Genomic DNA, 22,806 nt, shown 5'->3' with positions numbered 1-22,806 from the left:
GTGGCTAGGCTCCCAAAAAGTCCCCCACATGTGGTATCCCTGTACTCGGGAGAAGCAGCAGAATTTATTTTGGGGTGTAATTTGACTTCTGCCCATAGCATGTGTGAGCAATATATCATTTAGTGACAACTTTGTGCAAAAAAAAAAAAGTTTGTAATATTCCCGCAACTTTTGGCAAAATATAAAATATTCCATGGACTCAACATGCCTCTCAGTAAATAGCTTGGGGTGTCTACTTTCCAAAATGGGGTCATTTTGGGGGGTTTTGTGCTATTTTGGCATTTTATGGCCTTCGAAACTGTGATAGGTAGTGAGGAGTTAAATCAAAAATTTGCACCCTTAGAAATCCTGAAGGTGGTGATTGGTTTTCGGGGTGCCGTGCGCGACTAGACTCCCAAAAAGTCCCACACACGTGGTATCCCCATACTCGGGAGAAGTAGCGAAATATATTTTGGGGTGCAATTCCACATATAACCATGGCATGTTTGAGCAATATATCATTTAGTGACAACTTTTTGTAAAAAATATTTTTTTTTTTGTCATTATTCAATCCCTTGGGACAAAAAAAAAAATATTCAATGGTCTCAACATGGCCCTCAGCAAATAGCTTGGGGTGGCTACTTTCCAAAATGGGGTCATTTGGGTGGGTTTTGTGCCATCTTGGCATTTTATGGCCTTCAAAACTGTGATAGGTAGTGATAGGTAGTGAGGAGTAAAATAAAAAACGTACGCCCTTAGAAATCCTTAAGGCGGTGCTTGGATTTCGGGGTCCCGTACGCGGCTAGGCTCCCAAAAAGTCCTACACATGTGGTATCCCTGTACTCAGGAGAAGCAGCAGAATGTATTTTGGGGTGTCATTTCACATATGCCCATAGCATGTGTGAGCAATATATCATTTAGTGACAACTTTGTGCAAAAAAAAAAAAAGTTTGTAATATTCCCGCAACTTGTGGCAAATTTTTTTTTTTTTGTCATTATTCAATCCCTTAGGACAAAAAAAATAAATATTCAATGGGCTCAACATACCCATCAGCAATTTCCTTGGGGTGTCTACTTTCCAAAATGGGGTCATTGGGGGGGGGGGGGTTGTACTGCCCTGCCATTTTAGCACCTCAAGAAATTAGATAGGCAGTCATAAATTAAAAGCTGTGTAAATTCCAGAAAATGTACTCTAGTTTGTAGACGCTATAACTTTTGCGCAAACCAAAAAATATACGCTTATTGACATTTTTTTTACTAAAGACATGTGGCTGAATAAATTTTGCCCTCAATGTATGACTAAAATTTAGTTTATTCGATTTTTCTTATAACAAAAAGAAGAAAATATCTTTTTTTTTTCAAAATTTTCGCTCTTTTTCCATTTATATCGCAAAAAAAAAAAAATCGCAGAGGCAATCAAATACCATCAAAAGAAAGCTCTATTTGTGGGAAGAAAAGGACGCAAATTTCGTTTGGGTGCAATATTGCATGACCGCGCAATTACCAGTTAAAGCAGCGCAGTGCGAAATTGGAAAAAGACCTCTGGTCCTTAAGGTGTTTATTGGTCCGGGGCTGAAGTGGTTAAAGGGGTTGAAAAGCTTTGTTTTTTATTTTCTAAATAGGTTCCTTTAAGCTAGTGCATTGTTGGTTCACTTACCTTTTCCTTCGATTTCCCTTCTAAATGTTTTTTTTCTTTGTCTGAATTTCTCACTTCCTGTTTCTCCTTAGTAAACTTCACACCATCATCCGAGCGGTGTTTAGTCAGCCAGAACAGCTTACTGAGGAGGAACAGGAAGTGAGAAATTCAGACAAAGAAAACAAAGAAAAAAAACATTTAGAAGGGAAATCGAAGGAAAAGGTAAGTGAACCAACAATGCACTAGCTTAAAGGAACCTATTTATAAAATAAAAAACAAACCTTTACAACCCCATTTAACACACTGAGTCTGTTTGGCTACTATGATTAGCTGATTGGCACAGCTGCTAACGTTTTTGATAAATTCCCCCCTGATACAAACCTTGAGATCTTTAACCCTTTGTTAGAACACACAATGTGCATAAATAATTTACAACTGACAATGAGATTTTCCAGCACAGTACAGACAGGGAAAATTGTGGTAAACATAACTCCACACAACCCTCCTTAAAGCAGAAATAACCAAGAAAACAAAAATGTTATATATCGCATCTTACCAATTATAAAGTGTGGTGGCTATGTTTATTATCTTTTTTTTTTACGTTTTTCTCCTTTATTTTCATCCATTAATCCCGGCAGTAAGTATCCAGTAAGTCTGTTGCTTTTCAACAGACCAAGCTGTCCAAGAAAAGTGTCAGAGGGTTGAGACAAACCATTTAACACTGACAGGGGTGTTTACAATGATCAGCTTTTATTTTTTTACTGTATGTAAAAACTTTATCCTAAAAGGAAATACAAAACTGTTGCTATAACTGTTTTAAAAAAATGTTAGGTCAAAATTCAGATTTAATTTGTCACTCCAGTGCATCTAAATTTCCTAGTCCATTTTACACTCCCCTCTCCCCAGATTGACAAGCTGCCATCTAAAGGTGTCTCTGCTGTTTCTCCGCCCAGGGTGGAGACCCCATGGAGACAGGAAGTGTTTTACTGGCTGGACCACCAGGTAAAAATAAAGGACAAATACCTAAAAAAAAGTAAAATAAATGCTGCCCTAGCAGTTAAGGATTTACAAGATACATTTTTGTTTTAGAATTTGATACGACGTAAACATTGCAAATGAAAGAAAAAGTTGAGTAGAATTTTAAAATTTAAATATTTTTTTTCATTATGATATGTAACAAATATAAAATAGGTGTTATTCCAATTTGGCTGCAAACGTGGACATACATTTCAAGATCCAACACTCTCCTGTGTGTTTACAGTGATGCCAAATGCCCTGCATTTTACATACAAAACAAGAAATAAAAATGAATACACGGCATGGCATTCTACTCCCCATAGATACAATAAACCAGACAGATTCTTATTAACTGTTATTTTATTAAGAGGTCTTACAAGATTGCAATTGAAATCATTTAAATACAAATCACTTTTTTATTCTTGTACAGAAAGTGTAATAAAGTTAAAAGATCTTATTATTATACGGAGCATTATTGCAAATGCTTACAAAATTTTTGCATAGAGTGAGTACAGACTCACAGAAAACCCAAATACAAAACAACCCCAAAAGCTGTATATATTTCTCCGTATTCATTCCGCACGCACACAGTCCAACCATTACTCAGACATACACAAAAATGTATTGGGAAAATGCTTGGGGTATCTCAGAAACATTCAAATATGGGGTAATGCCTACCATGAATGAGAGTTTTGTCTTAGATGGTGCCATCTGTTGGTAGCACCATCATGATCTAACATGATCTAACCTTTCATCTTGGTCTTCAGCTGCCTCCTATGGACACTAGTACTCTAAGCCCCTGTACACACGGTCGGAGATTCCAACAACCAAATCCGTCGGATTTTTTTCAGTCAGATCTTGTCCGAAACTGTTGCATACACACGGTCGGACAAAGTTGTCGAAAAATCTGATCTTTCAGAACGTGATGACGTAATTTCGTTACGATGGGACTACGTTCAGGCTAGTAGCCAATAGCTTTGATGTAGGAATTTGATCTGAGCATGCGTGGCACTTTGTCCAATCGGAATTCTCTACACATGATTGGAGTATGTCCTATCAGACCAATTTGTCGGAAAATATTTCCAGCAAGTTGGAAAATTTGGTCCGACGGATATTCCGAAGCAAACATTCCAATGCATACCACACACAGTCGGATTATCCGACAACACGGTCGATAGGACACATTCCGACAGATTCTCCGACCATGTGTACAGGGGCAAATGCTGATTCTGTATCAACAGGTTGTTTCTCAAGTGTCCATAGGAGGCAAAAGTGACCACATTCTTTGGGAGCGTGGACCTTCAATACTAAGGCAGCACCACAAAGAAGGAGATTCCTCTGTTTATGATTTAAGTGCTTTGTAAATATACTGAATATTTATTATTGAGTGAAGTTACTGGTCTACAGACAGTTCAAACAAACTCACAATAAACTGACATCTCAAAATGGCTACACAGTTGCCTGTAGGCCTCAGGAACCAAACATCCTTTTAAAATGGCTGTACCCGGTCATTAGGGTTAAACTTTGACATATCTTAGTTTGGCTATTACATTCAACCTTCCGCTGCTTTTCCTAAATATTAGCTATATGAGCAAAATGGTCGCACTATTGTTTGCAGGTGACAAGGAAACCATCAAGACAAATGATACCGTCCTTTAAAAGTATTGTCTGGACTGTATTATTTTAAGCCAACTATAGGAATTGACATTAATCAATTTCAAGCAAACATATTGTCCAAGGTGACTAATAGATGTGACAGGATTTTGTTTACAGGGAACCTGATGAAAGTTTTTTTTTAATGAACTATAATTACTGGGTGAAAGAAGGCACCACAATGTGCTGGTGCATTGTGGGATGTGAGGGGGCAGGGTTGCAAGTTGGAGCAATGTCAAGATTTTGAACCCCAATACCAAATGCACAAAATACTGGACACGCATCGACAATTGTATACAAACACATACACACAGACACACAAACTCCCCTGTTTCTCTATACAGTGTTATGCTGGAGTTCAGTGATTTTTTTTTTTAAGCTTTAATAAATTCCCTTAGGGCCTATATAGATAAATATACAGTTGTTTTGTTCATAAGCTGTACATCTTTATGGGTCTTTAAGATCAACTTCATTGTAAATTTTATGGCACCTTGATAAGTCATATGCACTAAGTTAACCATTATAGAACATGTTTTATAAGCTTCACATTAGACCAGGCATCTTCAAATCTGGCCCACTACAAGATTTTATCTGGTCTGCAGCTAGGGTCAGTGGTGTATCCTCAATGTGCACAGATTGGGAAATAAGGTCAACAGAGGCTGCCTATGGTCTCCGCCTCTGATCTAGGAAGGGACTCTGATGGGGAACCCGATGTAAGGGGAGGAATATGATGGGGACCACGATGTAAAGGGTAACTTAGATGTAGGGGGGACTCTAATGGGGACCCTGATATAAGAGGGGACACGGGTAGAAAGGGGGGCTCTGATGAGGATTTTTTTTCGGCCGGCAGATATTTGTAAAATATATTATGTGGCCCTCATTTTAAAACGTTTAGAGACCCTTGCTCTAAGCCAAGGGCAAAGTACAGAAACCCACAGCAACCAATCAGATTCCATCCATTAATAATCTAAAGGGGGTAACTGAAAACTGAATGGCTGTCATAGATTACTAAACTTAACCAATCCTTAGCAATTCCTTTCTTTAAAAGCTTTGGAAAATGTAAATCTACACCTCTAAATGGGTGCATGTTGAGGGTTATACTTTGTGATCATTGATCTCTTCAGGTTTAAATTACATCAGTAATAGCTCATGGCTATTGATCACGAATAAGACCAAAATTTAATTCAGCTTATCAGTGTAGTTTACAATATGGCAGCATTCATTTAATGAATGAAATACAAATAGAAAACGTAAGCAGCCAGGAGTGTGTAAAACCTTCCCACTGCTGCTGGCGAATGGCATACATTGATGGTAATAAAAGGGTTAAAAGTACTCTGTCACTTTGTAAGTAATGAGTAATGCCAAGTACTACCACCCATGATTCTGATCTTCACTCCCTTCCAGAGCCACATAGGCCAGAGTTACCTCAGCATTCAAGATTTTCAGGTGTGTCTGATGCATGAACACCCTCTCTACAGGTTCCACCTGCTGACCGTCAGGTCAGTGGTCACTACTGTGCCCCTGAACAGCTGTAGTGATATAGTGACCAGTAGGGAGAACCACAGTGTGGAGCTGGGGGAGCAGGCTTCGGACATATCTGGAAGGTTTGCATACTAAAGATTTTTTGGTCAATGAAGATCTTCAAGTGAGCGATAATCAGAACCATAACAGGCAGAACTGGTAAGTGTTATTACACTTCTTTTACAAGGTTGGCTTTCCAACGTATTTGTTTCTAACGACAGACCATTCCGGAACAAGGTCCTTTAGCATCCAAGGCGATTAGAACAAAGGACCCCCTTCCCTCTCCATAAGCCCTACACTACTTTTGCAACCTAAGTTGCAGATCCTGCCTTCTTTTTTGTGCCCCCCTACTGAAATGCTCAAGGCGGCCTCCTCGGTTGTGGTTTTCAAATTGACACTATTCTATGGTTAACTTGAAATCCAGCTAAACTCTACTGGATTCAAGGACAACAGCAAAAAAACAAAACAAAAAAAAACACCTTGTACAGGGACTGGTGAACATAAGGATATTTAAAAAGGTGAAACTAGTAAATTGGAAAAAGGTTGTCGATCGTGTCCAAAAAAAATGTGAAGATGTTAGAGAGTGATGGACACAAGACAAGCCTCTATGGCCTGAAGTATTACCTAATCCTTCAAGTCGGCACTTCCCAGCTGTACTTATGGATTTTACTGTCAACTATAATATCCAAATACAATAAAAGCATTTTCTAGCTGAGAAACATATGGCAGTAAGTAAACAAACAGATTTCCCTCCCTTACCTGGTAAGAACTCAGTCAAGTTCAAGCACAGATTTTTTTAAAGGTACACAATCATAATTTTCTACTTAGAAAACTAGTTGTAGTATTTTTTTATGCAAGCACATTTTTATGTAAATGAATTAACTTTTATGCTTCTCTTTTCTTTGCCTCAAGTGTATGGAAGTTCTGTAACTGCTACAGTGTAGCCATTTAGTTAAGAAAATCGACATAGTATTTTATGGGAACTAAGACTGATAGGATAGCCCTGAACTGAACTGTTTTTTCTCCCCTGACCTTGAGGAGGAGGATGAGGAGTTTTTCTGAAGAATGTATGTCTACATACTTATTTCACCTGACTTTCAGCTTTCTTGGTTATCACCCTAATAAAGCACTCCATACACTCGAAAATTCTCAAACAGACATTGGTATGAAAATTCTCATTGGTACATTAAATGGTTTGATGGATGTCATTCCAAAGTACTTCAAAAAAGTTTGCTTTTAAAATTTCCTGGGTGCCCACTTCCCAACCATTTATCATAGAGAGCTGGACTTGGCAATACTGGCAGTCCACAGAGGCTGGGTGAAATGAGGGAACTGGAGGTGGACTGGAGGCAGGGATGATGGCTCACATAGTCTACTGAACATAGACAGTAAGGGAAAACAAGTATTTGATCCCCTGCTGATTTTGTACTTTTGCCCACTGACAAAGAAATTATAAGTCTATAATTTTATTGGTAGGTTTATTTTAACAGTGAGAGACAGAATAAGAACAAAAATATTCAGAAGAAGCATTTCAAAAAAGTGAAATAAGTATTTGATCCCCTATAATTTAGCAAGATTTCTGGCTCCCATATGTCCTCTATACAGGTAACGAGGTGAGATTAGGAGCACTCTCTTAAAGGGAATGCTCAAAATCTCAGCTTGTTACCTGTATAAAAGACACCTGTCCACAGAGGCAATCAATCAGATTCAAATCTCTTCATCATGGCCAAGACCAAAACTCTGTCCGAGGATGTCAGGGACAAGCTTGTAGACCTACACAAGGCTGGAATGGACTACAAGACCATCGCCAAGCAGCTTGGTGAGAGGATGACAACAGTTGGTGTGATTATTCACAAATGGAAGAAACACAAAATAACTGTCAATCTCCCTCGGTCTGGGGCTCCATGCAAGATTTCACCTCGTGGAGTTTCAATGATCATGAGAACGTGAGTAATCAGCCCAGAACTACACGGGAGAATTTTGTCAATGATCTCAAGGTAGCTGGGACCATATTTACCAAGAAAACAATTGGTAATACACTACGCTGTGAAGGACTGAAATCCTGCAGCACATGCAAGGTCACTTTGCTCAAGAAAGCATATGTACAGGCCCATCTGAAGCTTTGCTAATGAACATGTGCATGATTCAGAGGAGAACTGGGTGAAAGTGTTGTGGTCAGATAAGACCAAAATCAAGCTCTTTGGCATCAACTCAACTCGCCGTGTTTGGAGGAGGAGGAATGCTGCCTATGACCCCAAGAACACCATTCCTGCCGTCAAACATGGAGGTGGAAACATTATGCTTTGGTGGTGTTTTTCTGTTAAGGGCACAGGACAACTTCACCACATCAAATTTACGATGGAAGGGGCCATGTATCATCAAATCTTGGGTGAGAACCCCTTCCCTTGGCCAGGGCATTGAAAACAGGTCGTGGATGGGTATTCCAGCATGACAATGACCCAACACACATGGCCAAGAAGAAGCACATTAAGGCCCTGCAGTGGCCTAGCCAGTCTCCAGATCTTATTCCCATAGAAAGTATGTTGAGGGAGCTGAAGGTTCAAGTTACCAAACACCAGCCTCAAAACCTTAATGACTTGGGAAGGATCTGCAAAGAGCAGTGGAACAAAATCCCTCCTGAGATGTGTGCAAACCTGGTGGCCAGCTACAAGAAATGTCTTCTCTCTGTGATTGCCAACAAGGTTTTTGCCACCAAGTACTAAGTCATGTTTTGGGAAGAGGACAAATACTTATTTCACTCATTAAAATGCAAGTCAATTTATAGCCTTGCGGCTTCACTTCCTGGTTCCCTACTGCGCATGCGTGACTCACGATGCGCATTCCCACTGGTCCCTGCTGTCTCTTGGGACCCGTGTGTCTCCCACAAGACAGCGGGGGGGGGGGGGGGGGGTAGTATACCCTGCAGGTGGCACGGGTATCTATGCCCGAAAGTGGGAGCAAGATACCTGTATTAGACAGGTATCTGCTCCCCCCTCCCCCCTGAAAGGTGCCAAATGTGACACCGGAGGGGGGGAGGATTCCAAAAAGTGGAAGTTCTATTTTTGTGTGGAACTCCGCTTTAAAATAAACCTACCATTAAAATTATAGACTGATCATTCCTTTGTCTTCGAGCAAATGTACAAAATCAGAAGGGGATTAAATACTTTTTTTTCCCTCACTGTAATATGTAAAGCAGGTACAAATATAAAGTGAACTTGAAGGCTCTAACAGCACATACTGCAAACATTGGTCTCTGGTCACTTGTCAATAATCCAACTAAACTGGATATGTGATAAATGTAAAAAATCTACAAACGGGAGATGATTTCCTACTTGACATTGCTAAAGACAAAGAGATTGCTTGGCTTCACCTTCATCCTAGAAGTACTGGACAGCCCTCATGTTTATGACAAGTTGGCTTTTGCTAGTCTTTGGTTTAAGATACACCTAGAAACACATGGAATGCAGAGCTATTGGCAAACAGTAATCTACAGTATCTGGATGAATAAAGTGATTGTTACTTAAGCCTTCATTTAACGAAGTGCAATCTCAATATTTTTTTTTTTTTTTTTTATGGCTGCCCTACATTTATGAAAGGTTAAATCCAATTGGGCACTATGGGCAACACATTTTTCATCTTTGCACTACCCTGTTTAAAAATCTGTAGGTATTCTATAATTTATTGGACCCTGCTGCACATTCTGTTTATGTCATTTGTGTGGATAGGTAATATTTTTCAGAACAAATGGCATAAAATTCTAAAAAAAAAGGATATACCCACGCAAAATCAAACACCTTTAAAACAGATCAAACACCTAAACAGATAATTTCATTGTGTCTCAGTTTTCTCTGATGTAGACGTGGGGCATCCCTTGGGTCTAGTGCTCAAAAGAGGTCTCACAATCAAATGTTTGGTACTCCCAGATACATAGGTGTAACCTCATTGCTTTAGGATTCCAGAACACTGGAAAAATTGACTTTTGGTTTCATAACATAAAGAAGGCTGAGCTCCTTTACTTTGCTTTCCTTAGAGTCTGGTACATTTTAACTATAAATGGATTTTCTATAAAGCTAACAAGACCTATAAATGTATTTACAAAGGTTGTAACACTTATATAGCAAGGTCCAACAGTGCTACCATCAATGAAACATAGTATTACGGTCCACTCATTTAAATGGCGGTGTTCATGGGAGCCATTATGTTGGAAAGGTAAGAGTTCAAGGGAAACCATATATATTGTTTTTACTGTTCCTTTAGGTAAACACAGAGAATCATTCAGTTAAACAAATTAAAACACAAATACAATCTTTGCTTTAGCTGATGTTAGAATCTTAAACATCGGACACATCTAGGTGTGTCAGATGCCTGTGTTTCCCGCCTGCCCCTTTTATAACCATCTCACCACCCCCACCCTCACCCTTCTGCTCTGAGATTAACATGTCTCTGCCGCTATAAACACAGGTGGTAATGTTAAAGTGGTTTTAAACCTCAGACATGAAATATGAACAAAGCATATCCCTGTATACGGTGTACTTGTCTCAATTACAAGCACTAAGTGTCATTTCTGTCTGCTGCTTCATTCCTCTGCTATTAGCATGAATCATAGCTCAAACAAACAAACAAATTTAGAGCCGGACACTCTGGAACACCTTCTGGAATTTATTGAAATATGGTTCAGTAAAAGCAAACAACTAACATGTTTCAGCAAATCTAGCCTTGATCCCAGTTGCTGAGATCAAGGCTAGAGTTGCCAAAACATGTTAGCCGTTTGCTTTTACTGAACCATATTTCAATAAATTCCAGAAGATATTCCAGAGTGGCCGGCTCTCCATTTGTTCATTTGAGCTATGCTATATGTATGTGCGGGAGGACATCCGAGCCTGAGCACCTGGGAAGGAACAGCCGACCTTTACTGAATATCATTGATCAGAGTGGTGCCCCTTTCATGCTGTATCTTATTAGCTTAAATCACTTCTTACAAGTTTTCCTGACACCAAGAGAAAAATGGTGACGGGGGGGAGCTCCAGCTGATTAACAGCCTCAGCTCTGTTACTATGTACTGTGTGAAAGGGGTGTGTGTCCCTTTCCTACAATCAGCTCTTAGAGCTCTCCACATTTAGCTCTGCAGACTGAGATTTCATCCTTAATTTGTTTCATATCTATGTATAATCTGAGGCCAGTCACTTCATTGGCTATATGAATATATAGGTTTACAACAACTTAAGTTTCTTACCAATATTTGACATAATTTGTTTAACCAGATGATGGTGTCTCTTTAGGCAAATGCTGATCACATTCCCTGATATACAGATGGCCTCTAGAGGGTGCAATTACAAAACTTTTTATGAAATAATAAAGACCAAATATGCAAGGGCAAGCATGGGAAAATGCTGACATTTTCTTAATACCTTTGGTGAAACTTACAGTAAGAAATAAAGATGTGTGCTAGCAGATAAAACAGTATAGTTTCCCTTCAAACCTATGAAGCCAATAGAAGCCAACAGCAGTGTATTGAGGCCCTCTTTCTGCTTTCGATTGATTGGCCACTCCTGGTTTACCACAACGCAACTTAGATCCAGTGGAAAAAATGGGTTCAATCAATAAAATCACTTAAAAGCTGTCAGGCGAAACTTGTAAATACACTCAGATGTATTTAATAATACACTAGAAGAGGATGTGTTGAGAAGTGATCCCTACCAACCAATTTCAATATCATCTTTCATCTGTATATAACAGTCACAACGAAGGTGATAGTTCTGGGTCGCTGTTTTTTTTACACACTATCCTTGGCCCTGTAAAATAATTCCACCAGTCATATGTATTAACCGCTGACAACTTCTATTTTAACTAAACAAGGCAAGGTGAGTTGTTCAAAAAGACAAAGCCAAATGAAGGCCAGGTCATGTGACTTATGCCATGTTCCTCAACCAGGTCACATGATAGTGATCCATTTTCTAAGTATCCCATAGCCATGTAACAAGACTGTAGCAGCATTTTCGAACTAGTAACCTGTAACATTATTGAACATACAAAAAAAAAAAAAAAATATGCATCTTTTCATAAGAAATCACACCACTCAGCCGTCACTCAAATCCCATTCATTGTACTCCATATGTAACACCCACCCCAAATAACATAAAACAAAAAAATAAACAAAACATAGACAGCAAACAGTTAAATTTGAAACTTCCCCTCTGTGCTTTTCCTTGCAGAGTGCATTGTCTTAAGGCATAGGCAACATGTCCCCCTTTTTTGATAAGAGATGGTTCAGTCCAGTATTCTACATACTACAGTGCTCTGGGTGACCTTATGCATCATGAAGCAGATTGAAGATATTATTAGGGAAAGATAAGGGGAGCTACATATACAAGAAAATGCCAGAAACATATTAGAAAAACAATCAAGTATTTAAAGAATTTCATAAGATTCTTTTAGGAGTATTTGACAATGTCGGCATATACCCAGTTAAACATTTGCTTACTTGCAGTCCAGTGTCCGATGGGCCAGTGGCCATCCAACATTCATCACATTATGTTGATTGGCAGCACAGGATGAATCATGGTAGCAGAAAGTTTTTTTTCTTGATCAAATCTGCAGAGTTATGACATACTGATGGGAAGAGATGGCCACAGTTTACCATTTTCCTCATGTACCCCACTGTTAGAGGTGTGGGGACCTCTAAACAGCATTTTTCACAAACTAAAGCTGTTGTTTTTTTTTTTGTTTTTTTTACACTGATGTAATGTTACATACTTGACCAGGACAGATAGAAACAGTCCTTACAAGTAATATTTAAAGAGATTTATAGGGGAGCACAAAAAGCAGTTCTTTCTGGGTGGCTTTAACACCCACCAAGTGGCCACCATACACCGTAATTTATTGACCTATTTCAGTAAATATGGCCACGTGTGGCAACATGGCTTTTTGATGCCCTAGTTCAAATGGTGCATGTAACATCTTGTAATGCTTTAAGGGTGGCCCTTTTCTGTTCCAGCATGACCATGCCCCTGTGTAAAAAGCCAGCTTCATTTGTTTTCCCAATAATATTTCCTAATATGTACATAACTCTGCATGCTTGACAATGTAAGCTACCAGAAATTATACAACATAAGAGACTAATGTGGGGAGGATCTGGAAGCTACTGAAAGGTACTACAGGCTCTATACATAAATGAGTGGAACAGTGACCAGATAATGATACGTGAGGAGGAGCGTTCCATGCTCCCTGCTAATTCCCTCGGTTCTCCAACAGCACTGATCAGGACACTGTTTAAAAGCAAGAAATAGGCCAAAGCTCCTCTATGCTCCCTATTAACACCTGACATTATACTGACGCTAATTATTAGATAAAATCTCAGGCTTAAACCATGTATTTGGCCTGACAATAAACCTTTGAGAAAGAAATAAAATGCCTATCAGATTTAAACCACTATAACATTAGAGAGATAAGGAGGAAACTTGTGTGCAACTGAAATCAATGGCGATCAATAGCGCACAAAGGAAACAATATAGGCTCTGTCACTGTACATTGTCAAGACTGTGCTAGACAAAGAGAGGCAACAAATCTGGAAGGTGCATTGGCTATATTGTTCGAGTGGTATTTTCAACAGTGGTCCAGGCTTGTTAAATATCCCTTGGTAAACTATTTTTATTAATAAAAAGGAAATAGCAGGTTAGAAACATAGGAGCTGCCACTGCTGACTTGTTTTTGAATGTGCAAGATAAAGGGCTGTCATCATCATCCTTTCTTCGTTATTAGCGAGTTAGACCCAGAACAAGCACATAGCCATTGGAATCAGGACTCTTGACTTGCAAGGTTGTTGTTGGGTAGTTACCCAGTGCATTGTAAAGCAATAATAAAGACAATGGCCTTGGAACTTGAATTTCTAAAATCAGGTCAGCAATGTCAACTCCTGTACTTCTGTCCTAGCAAGTTGCTAGTAGCAAGTTTATATGCAGTCTTGTGACTGTGGTGTCAAAAAAGGCACAAAAAACAAAATGTCTCTGTTCAGTGTCCCTTAACCTTGTTAAGCAAGAACCAGTGTGTGGATTGTCAATCTGCACACACCATAGCAAACTGGCCCACTTGAATGTACTGTATGTGCCTGCTTCCCCACTATGAGCAAGATATGAAGTTTTGGATTTGCATTTCAGGACAGTAAATGGCCACATATGGGTGGATCAATGGATGCCAATTCTTAAAAGCACTTGCCAATTTACCAACCTTTCTGCAGATTTCCTTTGTTCTTTCATGGATTTTTTGTCTATGATTAAAGTGGAAATATATATCTGGCACTTGGTTATGTTGCCTACTGAAACACAAGCATCCATATATCTAACGTTTATAAAGCTATTTGAGTGGCTGTTTTAATTGGCTGTCTTAGATACCTGTTTAATATAAACCCAATTCCAAAAAAGTTGTGATGTTGCGTAAAATCTACAAAACAAAAAAACAGAATGCAATGATTTACAAACCTCAAAAACCCATATTTTATTCACAATGGAAAACATATCAAACTGATCAATTATACAATTTTAAGAAAAAAGTGAGGTCATTTGGAAATTGATGGCAGCAACACATCTCAAAAAAGTTAGGACGAGGCAACAAAAATCTGGCAAAGTAAGTGGTACTAACAATGAAAAGCTGGAAGAACATGTTGCAACTAATTAGGTTAATTGGCAACAGGTCAATCATATGACTACGTATAAAAAGAGCATCTTAGAGAGTCCAAGTGTCTACAGAAGTAAATAGAGGCTGAGGTTCACCAATCTGTGAAAAGCTCTGCCAAAAAATGTACAATTTCAGAATATTGTTCCTCAGTGCAAAATTACAAAGACTTTAAATATATTATCATCCACAGTATATAATATCATCAACAGAGAGAATCTGGAGAAATCTCAGTGTGCAAGGGACAAGGCCAATACGACATATATTGGATGCCTGTGATCTTCTGATCCTTACAGCACTGCATTAAAAACAGACATACTTATGTGATGGACATTACTGCATGGGTTCAGGAATACTTCTAAAAATCTCGGTCTGTGAACACAGTTGGCCGTGCCATCCAAAAATGTAAGGTAAAGCTCTGTCATGCAAAGAAAAAGCTATAGCTGAACATGATCCCGAAACGCCGCCGTCTTATACGAGCCCAAACTCATTTAAAATGGTCTGTTACAAATTGAAAAACAATTCTGTGACAGACGAATCAAAATTTGACATTCTTTGTGGCAACCATGGGTTCCACATCCTCTGGACTACAGAGAGGGACCACTCAGCTTGTTATCAGTGCTCAGTTCAAAAGCCTGCATCTCTGATGGTATGGGGATTGCATTAGTGTGTATAGAATGGGCAGCTTGCACATCTGGAAAGCTACAATCAAGCTGAAAGATACTGTATATCCAGGTTTTAGAACAGTATATGCTCTGGCATGAATGGATCAACATTGCTCTCCCAAAACTCCAGCAACTGATCACTTCAGTTCCCAGATGTTTACAGAATCTTGTTAAAAGAAGAGGGTAAACATGGCCCTATCCCAACTTTTTTTGGAATTGGGGTTGGACTTTGCCAGTTTTTTTTGCCCTGTCCCAAATATTTTGAGGAATTTGTTGAGACATGTCAATTTCAAAATTACCTTTTTTTTCCTAAAATGGTACACTTTCTCAGTTTAAACATTTGATATGCTTTCTATTTTCTAATGTGAATAAAATTTGGGATAACGAGATTTGTAAATCATTGCATTCTGTTTTTATGTCGATTTTACACAGCATCCCAACATTTTTTGGAATTGGGTTTATACAAAAATCAGTCGCAAAACTCCTAAAATGTATATAAAAATGTATATATAAAACTTTTTATTGTTATGGATAGCGCAAGGTTAAAGTATTTCTTCTGTTTTACAGCTGTCTGTGCACCTGCTGGAGAGATTCTCTCTCGTTGTTTGTCCTGGTGACCGTTGTTACTGGTACAGAAAGTGATACGCGATACAAAAGTTTACAGTTGTCACCAGATGTCTTCTCTCCCACTTTTGTGTCTGTTGGGACAGGAAGTGAAGGGGAGTCTCCCCAAATGGACACAGATGCAGAAATAAAATTACAGGTGTTTTAGCCATTTACTACTCTAGAAATGGCTTTAGATACATGTTAATACTGTTTTGCCAGCATGGGTGCAAAATTATACTTACCTTTGCCTTTTTTCGTATGCATCTGACAAATAACTCTCTGTACAGGTCAAGGATGAAATGTTATGAAACAGAATCTTTACATTAGGGTACAAAGGTAAGTATAATGTTGCCTACAGGCTGTCCGCATGATTCGCCTTCCAATCTTGAAATTGTTTTAGATACAGGACTACTTAAAGCTTCACTATGTGACCTCTACTCTTGTACTAGTCTTCAGTAGCCCTTAAACTCTAGACTCTGTATATACTCTTTGAAAATCTGCTATTTGTATAAATAAAACCTTACACAATATATAACTATGGGCAATGTCATTTTAGACCTTGAAGTTTAGGGTTTCTTATGATTTTATGAGCAGTCCCCTTTGAATTGCAGTCCTTGAAAAACAGCAAATGGGCACAAGGGAAGACAAGTGATGGTCACCCTGAGCTTCTGGCACTGAACAATCTCTTCTATGGGGGGGATTAATAGATTTACAGATATATATATCTATATATATATATTTGTATATATTCACACGCACACACATATTGTTTCTGAGGCTTCCTGTGTCTGAATACAGTCATGCTCCGGGACTTTGGAGCTTGGCTTGCCAGTCTCTTACAAACAGATATTGTTATTTGTCTGACAGGTGGATTCACTGCCCGCTTGAGACAAAAACAGTTTTCCGCTGGCACACACGCAGATCTCATACACGTTTTGCCGCGGCGCTGATGCAGAGTAAGAGCCCCGTGGTAGATGTGGAAGTCTCACGTTAGCTGCTTTTAACTGGATCTGAAAAAAAAAAAGAAAAAGTTTATTTAAAGGAGTACATAATGCAAATAGCATATACCATGTTTAAGTACAGTCTTCCTACAAATGAACTAGCATGCCACAAAATTATGTTACCGCTAATCCAGGTCTATTTTCACCATAAGATGACCAGATATGGACAGATTGTCTGAGTCACAAACATTTTCTGGGCCTAAGCTGGCCAAATACTGATTGAAATTCCTGTTGAAGCCACTGAATTTCGATCAGTGTGTGCCCATCCCGGCTCAACAGAAGGCACTTATTTGTTTAAAAGGAATATACAGAAGGGATATAGACACTGTACCCTCGATTGCGGCCTCGCCATCTTATTGAATCAATTTTTGATTTACAAAAATGCACACACTCACTAAGACTTTTGGCTCATTGACTTCACAACTTTCTACAACATTTACAGCCTTCGGCTAAAATCTTCTATGCAGCTTGACACACTTGCTCAGCGGGTCCTCACTAACGTCTATAAGATCTTCTCCGAAGTGTCTGCAGCTCTAGGTTTTTGAGCTTTATTCAAAAATATCTCTAAACACTACTTGTAGATTTTTTTTTAAAGGTTTATTGGCCCTTTAAAAATGAGTCAACTAAGTTATCAGATCCACAAATCAGTTTCAGCAATATGTTTTGGAGATAACTATAAGAGGAACGTGTCTAAATTAATGATAGGACCATATTCCTGACTAGTCCATTTTTTATTAGCAGCCTACCTCTCCGTCTGTGGAGTCTAGCCGTAAATCTGTTCTACAAGATGCTTCTAGACCGCCGGCTTCTGCATTTATCTCAATTCCTTTTGGTGCCTCCATGATCAAGGTCCGTGTCGGTGATTCCAGCCTGTTCAAAAGCAGGTAAGAAATATTAAGAAGGCTTACAGAGCGGCAGCAGTAGTGAAATCAGTCTCACTGGTACAAGTTATAACAATGCAACCTCAAAAAATGGCTTGGTTTGACCTGCCTAGCACAGGGGAATGCACCTGCTAAAAATTGATTTATTATATTACTCTGTTAAAGTTATGAGCATACTTCGGAATTGTGCCTGCCATCACTTTACGGGCTGTTTGTCAAATTTATGCTTCTTTAAAGCAGACTTATGCTAGGATGTTAACCTAAAGTGAACCTATGGCTTTGCCTTTGCACAGCAAAGCCACAGATTCACTTTAACTCTCACTTTCCCACCAGCATATATTTAACTTTTTTTTACTCTCCTTTCCTAATCTGTTCAGCCATAGGGATGGAAGAAAGACAGCCCTGTTCAAGTTCTGATTGGCTCCAGTTGGAGCTTACACAAGGCTGATAATTCTCCCAACCATTGTGGCAACACCAAGCACCATTGTTGTCAGTGAGTGAGTGATGTGGTACACCATATCCCTAAATGCTGAATATTTTCCTGATTCTTGGCAGCTGAACAGAATGAGAAATAAGGATAAATATATGCTACTCTGGATGTGGGCATTAAAGCAAACCTCTTGTTTAGCCCTACATATCATGCAGGCATAGCTTAGGTTTTTGTCATGTTGGCTTTAAGGTACATATTGTCACCTTTAAAGCGATGCATCTCTGTGATGGATAAATATAGACCAATACAAGAGCTTTCAGTGTTACTAAACCCAGGACTCTGCATTCACTATATTGGGCCTCCCACAATACACAGAATATTGAAATCCAATAGTTTTAGTAAATATAAACTGCAAAATACCTTTTTCATCAGCAGTTGTGTGACTTCTATCAGTATCAGGCTAAAACTTGTAGGAGGAGCTTTCATTCTGCTCTAAATGTCCTATAAGGCTGCAGGACCCATGACCCTCTGTCTGGACAGAGCTGGTTGGCCCTGTGCTGATCACATGCACTCTCTAGCAATCCACACTAAACTGAGCATGTGCAGTTCGTCCCTTAGCCTCAGGAGATGGTTTGGGGACTGCAGAAGAAGAGCAGGACCAGAGAAGACAGGATAAAACATCCTTTTAACACAATGCAGAGGATTAATTGTGGATTAGCAATTTGGAATAACAGAGGATTGTTTTTTGTGGAGAAAATGTTGTTCTCTCCAGTGTGGTTTTAAAACCAAAAGTCCGCTCTCTAGGGTTTTTCTGTCTTCCATTAGCTACAAATTTGGTGAATTCTTTGACATTCTGTGAGCACTAGAACCTGCCCTATTGTACTGCAATATATATGTACCGTATGACTTTTAGTATTTGGCCATTTCTGTGAGCCTGTAGATTTTCTCCATGAAAGGCATTTTTTGCTCTTCTATTACTCTTTATGTGACCATCCCAGCAAGACTGTTCTTTCTCTTTTAGTTTCAATAATGTTTATTCAATTTTTGACAGTACAGATTAAAGACCTTGGAATTTTGCAGAACAGTTTTTAAAGTCCATCTAACATACAGTATAGGCAGGGACAATTCACCTACTACTATCTTAAGGCAATTTATCAATGGCTCTGTTGTCGATGTTGTCTTATCTACATTGTCTCTGTTGATTTGCAGACTATATGGTGGATCATCCACCTTACGCATTACACTATACTCTGTATCCCTACTTCAATTTCACATTATAGGGCTCAGAGTGCCTCCTCCACTTCAGGAGACATATACCTCCCAACTAACATTTGGGTAGGCCGTCCCCCTTGTCATGGAGGGGCACAATTCAGACCCCTCAATGCCAGGGTCTCAGAGAAGAGAAGGGGATGGGGTGAAAAGAGGAAAGGAAAAGGGAATCACAGGGGTTAGGAGGCAAGATTGGGGGGAGAAAGGGGGGAGTGGCAGGGTAGGGAGGACTACATGCTCCTAGTTGTATTACTCAGGAAAGATCTTAGTTAGTGATTGTCCGGGATCATTGGTTCAATATCTGATCCAAGGATCCCATACTTTGTTAAACGATTTTATTTTGTATAATTGCTGTTAATCTTTAATTTAGCATAAGCCAAGATAGTCTGTGTTTAAATTGATCAAATGGTAGGGCCGCTGACTTTCAATTCCTTGCTATCGTAATTTTGGCTGCTGTGAATATGAACATTAGAAGCCGTCTATGGGCTTTGGAAACTTCAGCTACCCTACTACCAAGAGTGCATGCTTTGCGGATTTGGCAAAGTTGATCTGGGTAAGAGTGTACACAAAGTTGTAGACCCTAATCCAGAACCTCCATACTTTGGGACATAGCCACTATATATGGTATGCCGTTCCCACCTGGCTGCAGCCCCGAAAGCACTCCGTAGTAGCGCCAGTCACAAATGTGGCCAGTCTAGCTGGTACCAAATACCACCTTAATAAAACTTTATAATCCGCTCCAATAATTGAGGTGTATATAAGTGATCTAGAGGCTGCCATTTCTATCGAGTGCCATTCCTTGAGGTCCAGAATTTCTTGTAGGTCATGCTCCCAGTGTGTCATGTAGGACAGTTTTACTGAGACATAAGTTAAAATAGTATATATTGCGGATATGTGACCCCTAAGTTTATCGTATTGTCGACACATGTGTTCCATGGGGGTCATTGTCACAAGGTCCCCCTTACGTGATAGAGTTTGCATATAATGGTGTATTTGGGTAAATCTATAGAGTTCAGAATACGGTAGTTGGTATTTTTCTAACAGCATTCTTTTGGATAGCACACCTTTTTTATCACAAAGATCTGCAATCCGTATGAAGCCCTTGTTGGACCACCATTCAAAAGAGGGAGGGGTGAGACGTGAGGTGAAATAGTTGGCCTCTCTTTCATTGGTAACCACATGATATGCGAAATTGGATTGGGATGACAGGAATAACATTCCATGGTCATCCATAGTGCCTGAGGTTGTTGGGAGTGGAATTTAGTAAGTTGGGCCAATTGGGCAGCATAAAAATATTTCTGCAAATCGGGCAGTCCGAGTCCTCCCTTCTGTTTTGTTCACCCTGGGCCTCTTGTCTCCCCATAAAAACTTGAGAATCTTTTTTTGAAATGATATCAGGTCAGATGTGACTAATGCCACTGGTAAGGTGTGAAACAAGTACACTATTTTTGGAAGAATATTCATTTTTGAGTGTAGTCTGCCGAACCACGATAGAGGATAGATTTGCCACCTGGCTAGGTCCCCTGACAAGCGTCTGTTTTCTCTCTTCTAATGAGGAACAAGAGACAAAACCAGCAATGTGTTTTTTTTTCTCCTGCAAAACCATATTGCAGTCTTTCTGCTATTCTTTATCCACTCTGGGAAGACTGTTAACTTAGCTTTATGTCACACAAGACAGTATGAAATATATAAATATATACACACACATATACTGTATATAAATATATACAGTATGTATACACAAATCAAAGGTTGCAGCACACTTTAAAGGTTTATTTGGGGATAATGTATATAATGTACCAATGCAATGAGCATAATATTTTAATCAATTTCATAAAGAAGAAATTATCTAGTTTTCTGTGCACTGTACACAGGCCAAATGCCAGAGACATCAATCGGTTCAATAAAATCTGGCTGACATTCGACCCATGTGTATGTCAGCTGGTCCAACAGAAGCCAGCCATTTGGCTGGCTTCTGTCGGATAAGCATGCTGGAAAACCAGCTGCTGACCGGCTCCTTACCAGCGCTCTCAGCCAATGGCTAAGAGGGCTGACAGGAGTGTTCTGGCGGGGGTAAATCAGTCCCACTGCCAGAACACAACAGCTCAGCGGAGAATATTGCTGTACTAATTCTGAAACGTTAGTACAGCAGCTCCAACTAGAGCCACCATTTTTTTTCTTAGTGTGTACTAGGCTTGAATTCTGCTTTAAGTCCATTCACTTCCGGCCCCCCTGCCCAGCCACTGTGCCGGCCACACTGAGTGGTGGAGCCTGATGAGGATTTAAGAGTCTAGTTCTCCATCAGGTCCACTTTACTTTTGATTGACAGCACACAGCTATAGCTACTATTTAGTTCCATAGCAGCTTTTGAATCTGTCCACTGCTGTGTGCTGTTAATCACAGGCAAGGGGGACTAGTCTCCAAGTCCACTATCAGGTTCCACCTTCTCAACAGGCTTGAATTTGAATTGTCGGGCGAGCGGAGCCTGATGAGGAGACTAGTTCCCTATTAGGTCTGCTTTGTTTATAATTGAAAGAGAATGGCAGCGGGTAGATTCCAAAGCTTCTATTGGACTGACACACTGTCAATTACAGGCAAGCAGGCCTAATCGGGAACTAGTCTCTCAGAGTTTTCCCCATCAGGCTCTACTCACTGTCAGTTTAGTGTGACTTGCCTCATTTAGCAGATGTAGGCACATGTTATCTTTTCAACTAGTGAAGTAAATGTAAAATACACACATATTAATAAAGCAATAACCACACAGCACCACCCTAGCCAACTTCGAGTTGGTCTTAATTGCTGTTAATCTGCTTACCTGCAAACTGGCAGTAATTATTGAACACTCCAGTTGCACCTATGCATGCGCAATGTTATGTGCACATTTTTGTGCGATTCTGCACAGTTATGCATGTCGCGTTTACGGCAGCCCATTAATTTCAGTACGTGTACACTATGCATGAAAATCACACAAAAGAACAGTATGAACCTTTTTTAAAAATTGTGCCATACTAAAATGCATGGTACTTCGTTAGCAAGGTGCGTGGGGGTGCTATTAAAAATGAATGGCACCGCCATGTGCCTGCAAAAGAGATACGGGAATGTGCCCATTCATTGTGAAGATGTCATGATCTGGAGTCAGGATAACTAATCCAGTACTAACAGGTGTTCATCAGAGCTCTTGATGGTGGAGATGGGCTTTGCTGCATGTTAGTAACAGGTTATGGTCCTCAGGATCGCCCCACCAGGAGGTAAGCAAGCTGAGGCCCAGTAACAGATATAGCAGTTAGAGATATAAACAGCAGCGCAGTCAGTAAACAAGCCAAAGGTAATTAACGAGTGGTTGCAGGTTGGGATCAAGCAGAGGTATAGTCAGGTAACAAGCCAAAGGTCATAGACTTTTTATTGCTGACTGGCCTTAACAATCTCTGTGCGCCATTTCTTTTCACTGTAGTAGACAAGGTAAGTGTGCCCGGTAGGAGTA

The 22,806-nt window shown here is 39.6% G+C and overlaps 1 protein-coding gene across 3 annotated transcripts in view; it reads right to left on the bottom strand.

Annotated features, from left to right (window-relative positions):
- Window positions 1-2,974: 2,974 nt before the first annotated feature.
- SGCD (sarcoglycan delta) overlaps window positions 2,975-22,806 on the bottom strand; it is a 1,108,439-nt gene continuing 1,088,607 nt past the window's right edge. For all 3 annotated transcript variants that reach the window (XM_077468394.1, XM_077468393.1, XM_077468392.1), the window contains 2 exons: window positions 17,492-17,615; window positions 2,975-16,754 (listed from right to left, as the gene is read on the bottom strand). In XM_077468394.1, coding sequence (XP_077324520.1) covers window positions 16,581-16,754; window positions 17,492-17,615 — 298 coding nt within the window. In that variant the 3' untranslated portion in view covers window positions 2,975-16,580. The remainder of the gene's footprint in view (window positions 16,755-17,491; window positions 17,616-22,806) is intronic.

This window comes from Lithobates pipiens, unplaced genomic scaffold (genome assembly GCF_037356315.1).
Source record: "Lithobates pipiens isolate NorthernLeopardFrog02 unplaced genomic scaffold, aLitPip1_a1.2 Scaffold_8, whole genome shotgun sequence".
In the NCBI taxonomy this organism is placed as follows: Eukaryota; Metazoa; Chordata; class Amphibia; order Anura; family Ranidae; genus Lithobates; species Lithobates pipiens.
This window is presented reverse-complemented; position numbering and strand designations above follow the sequence as displayed.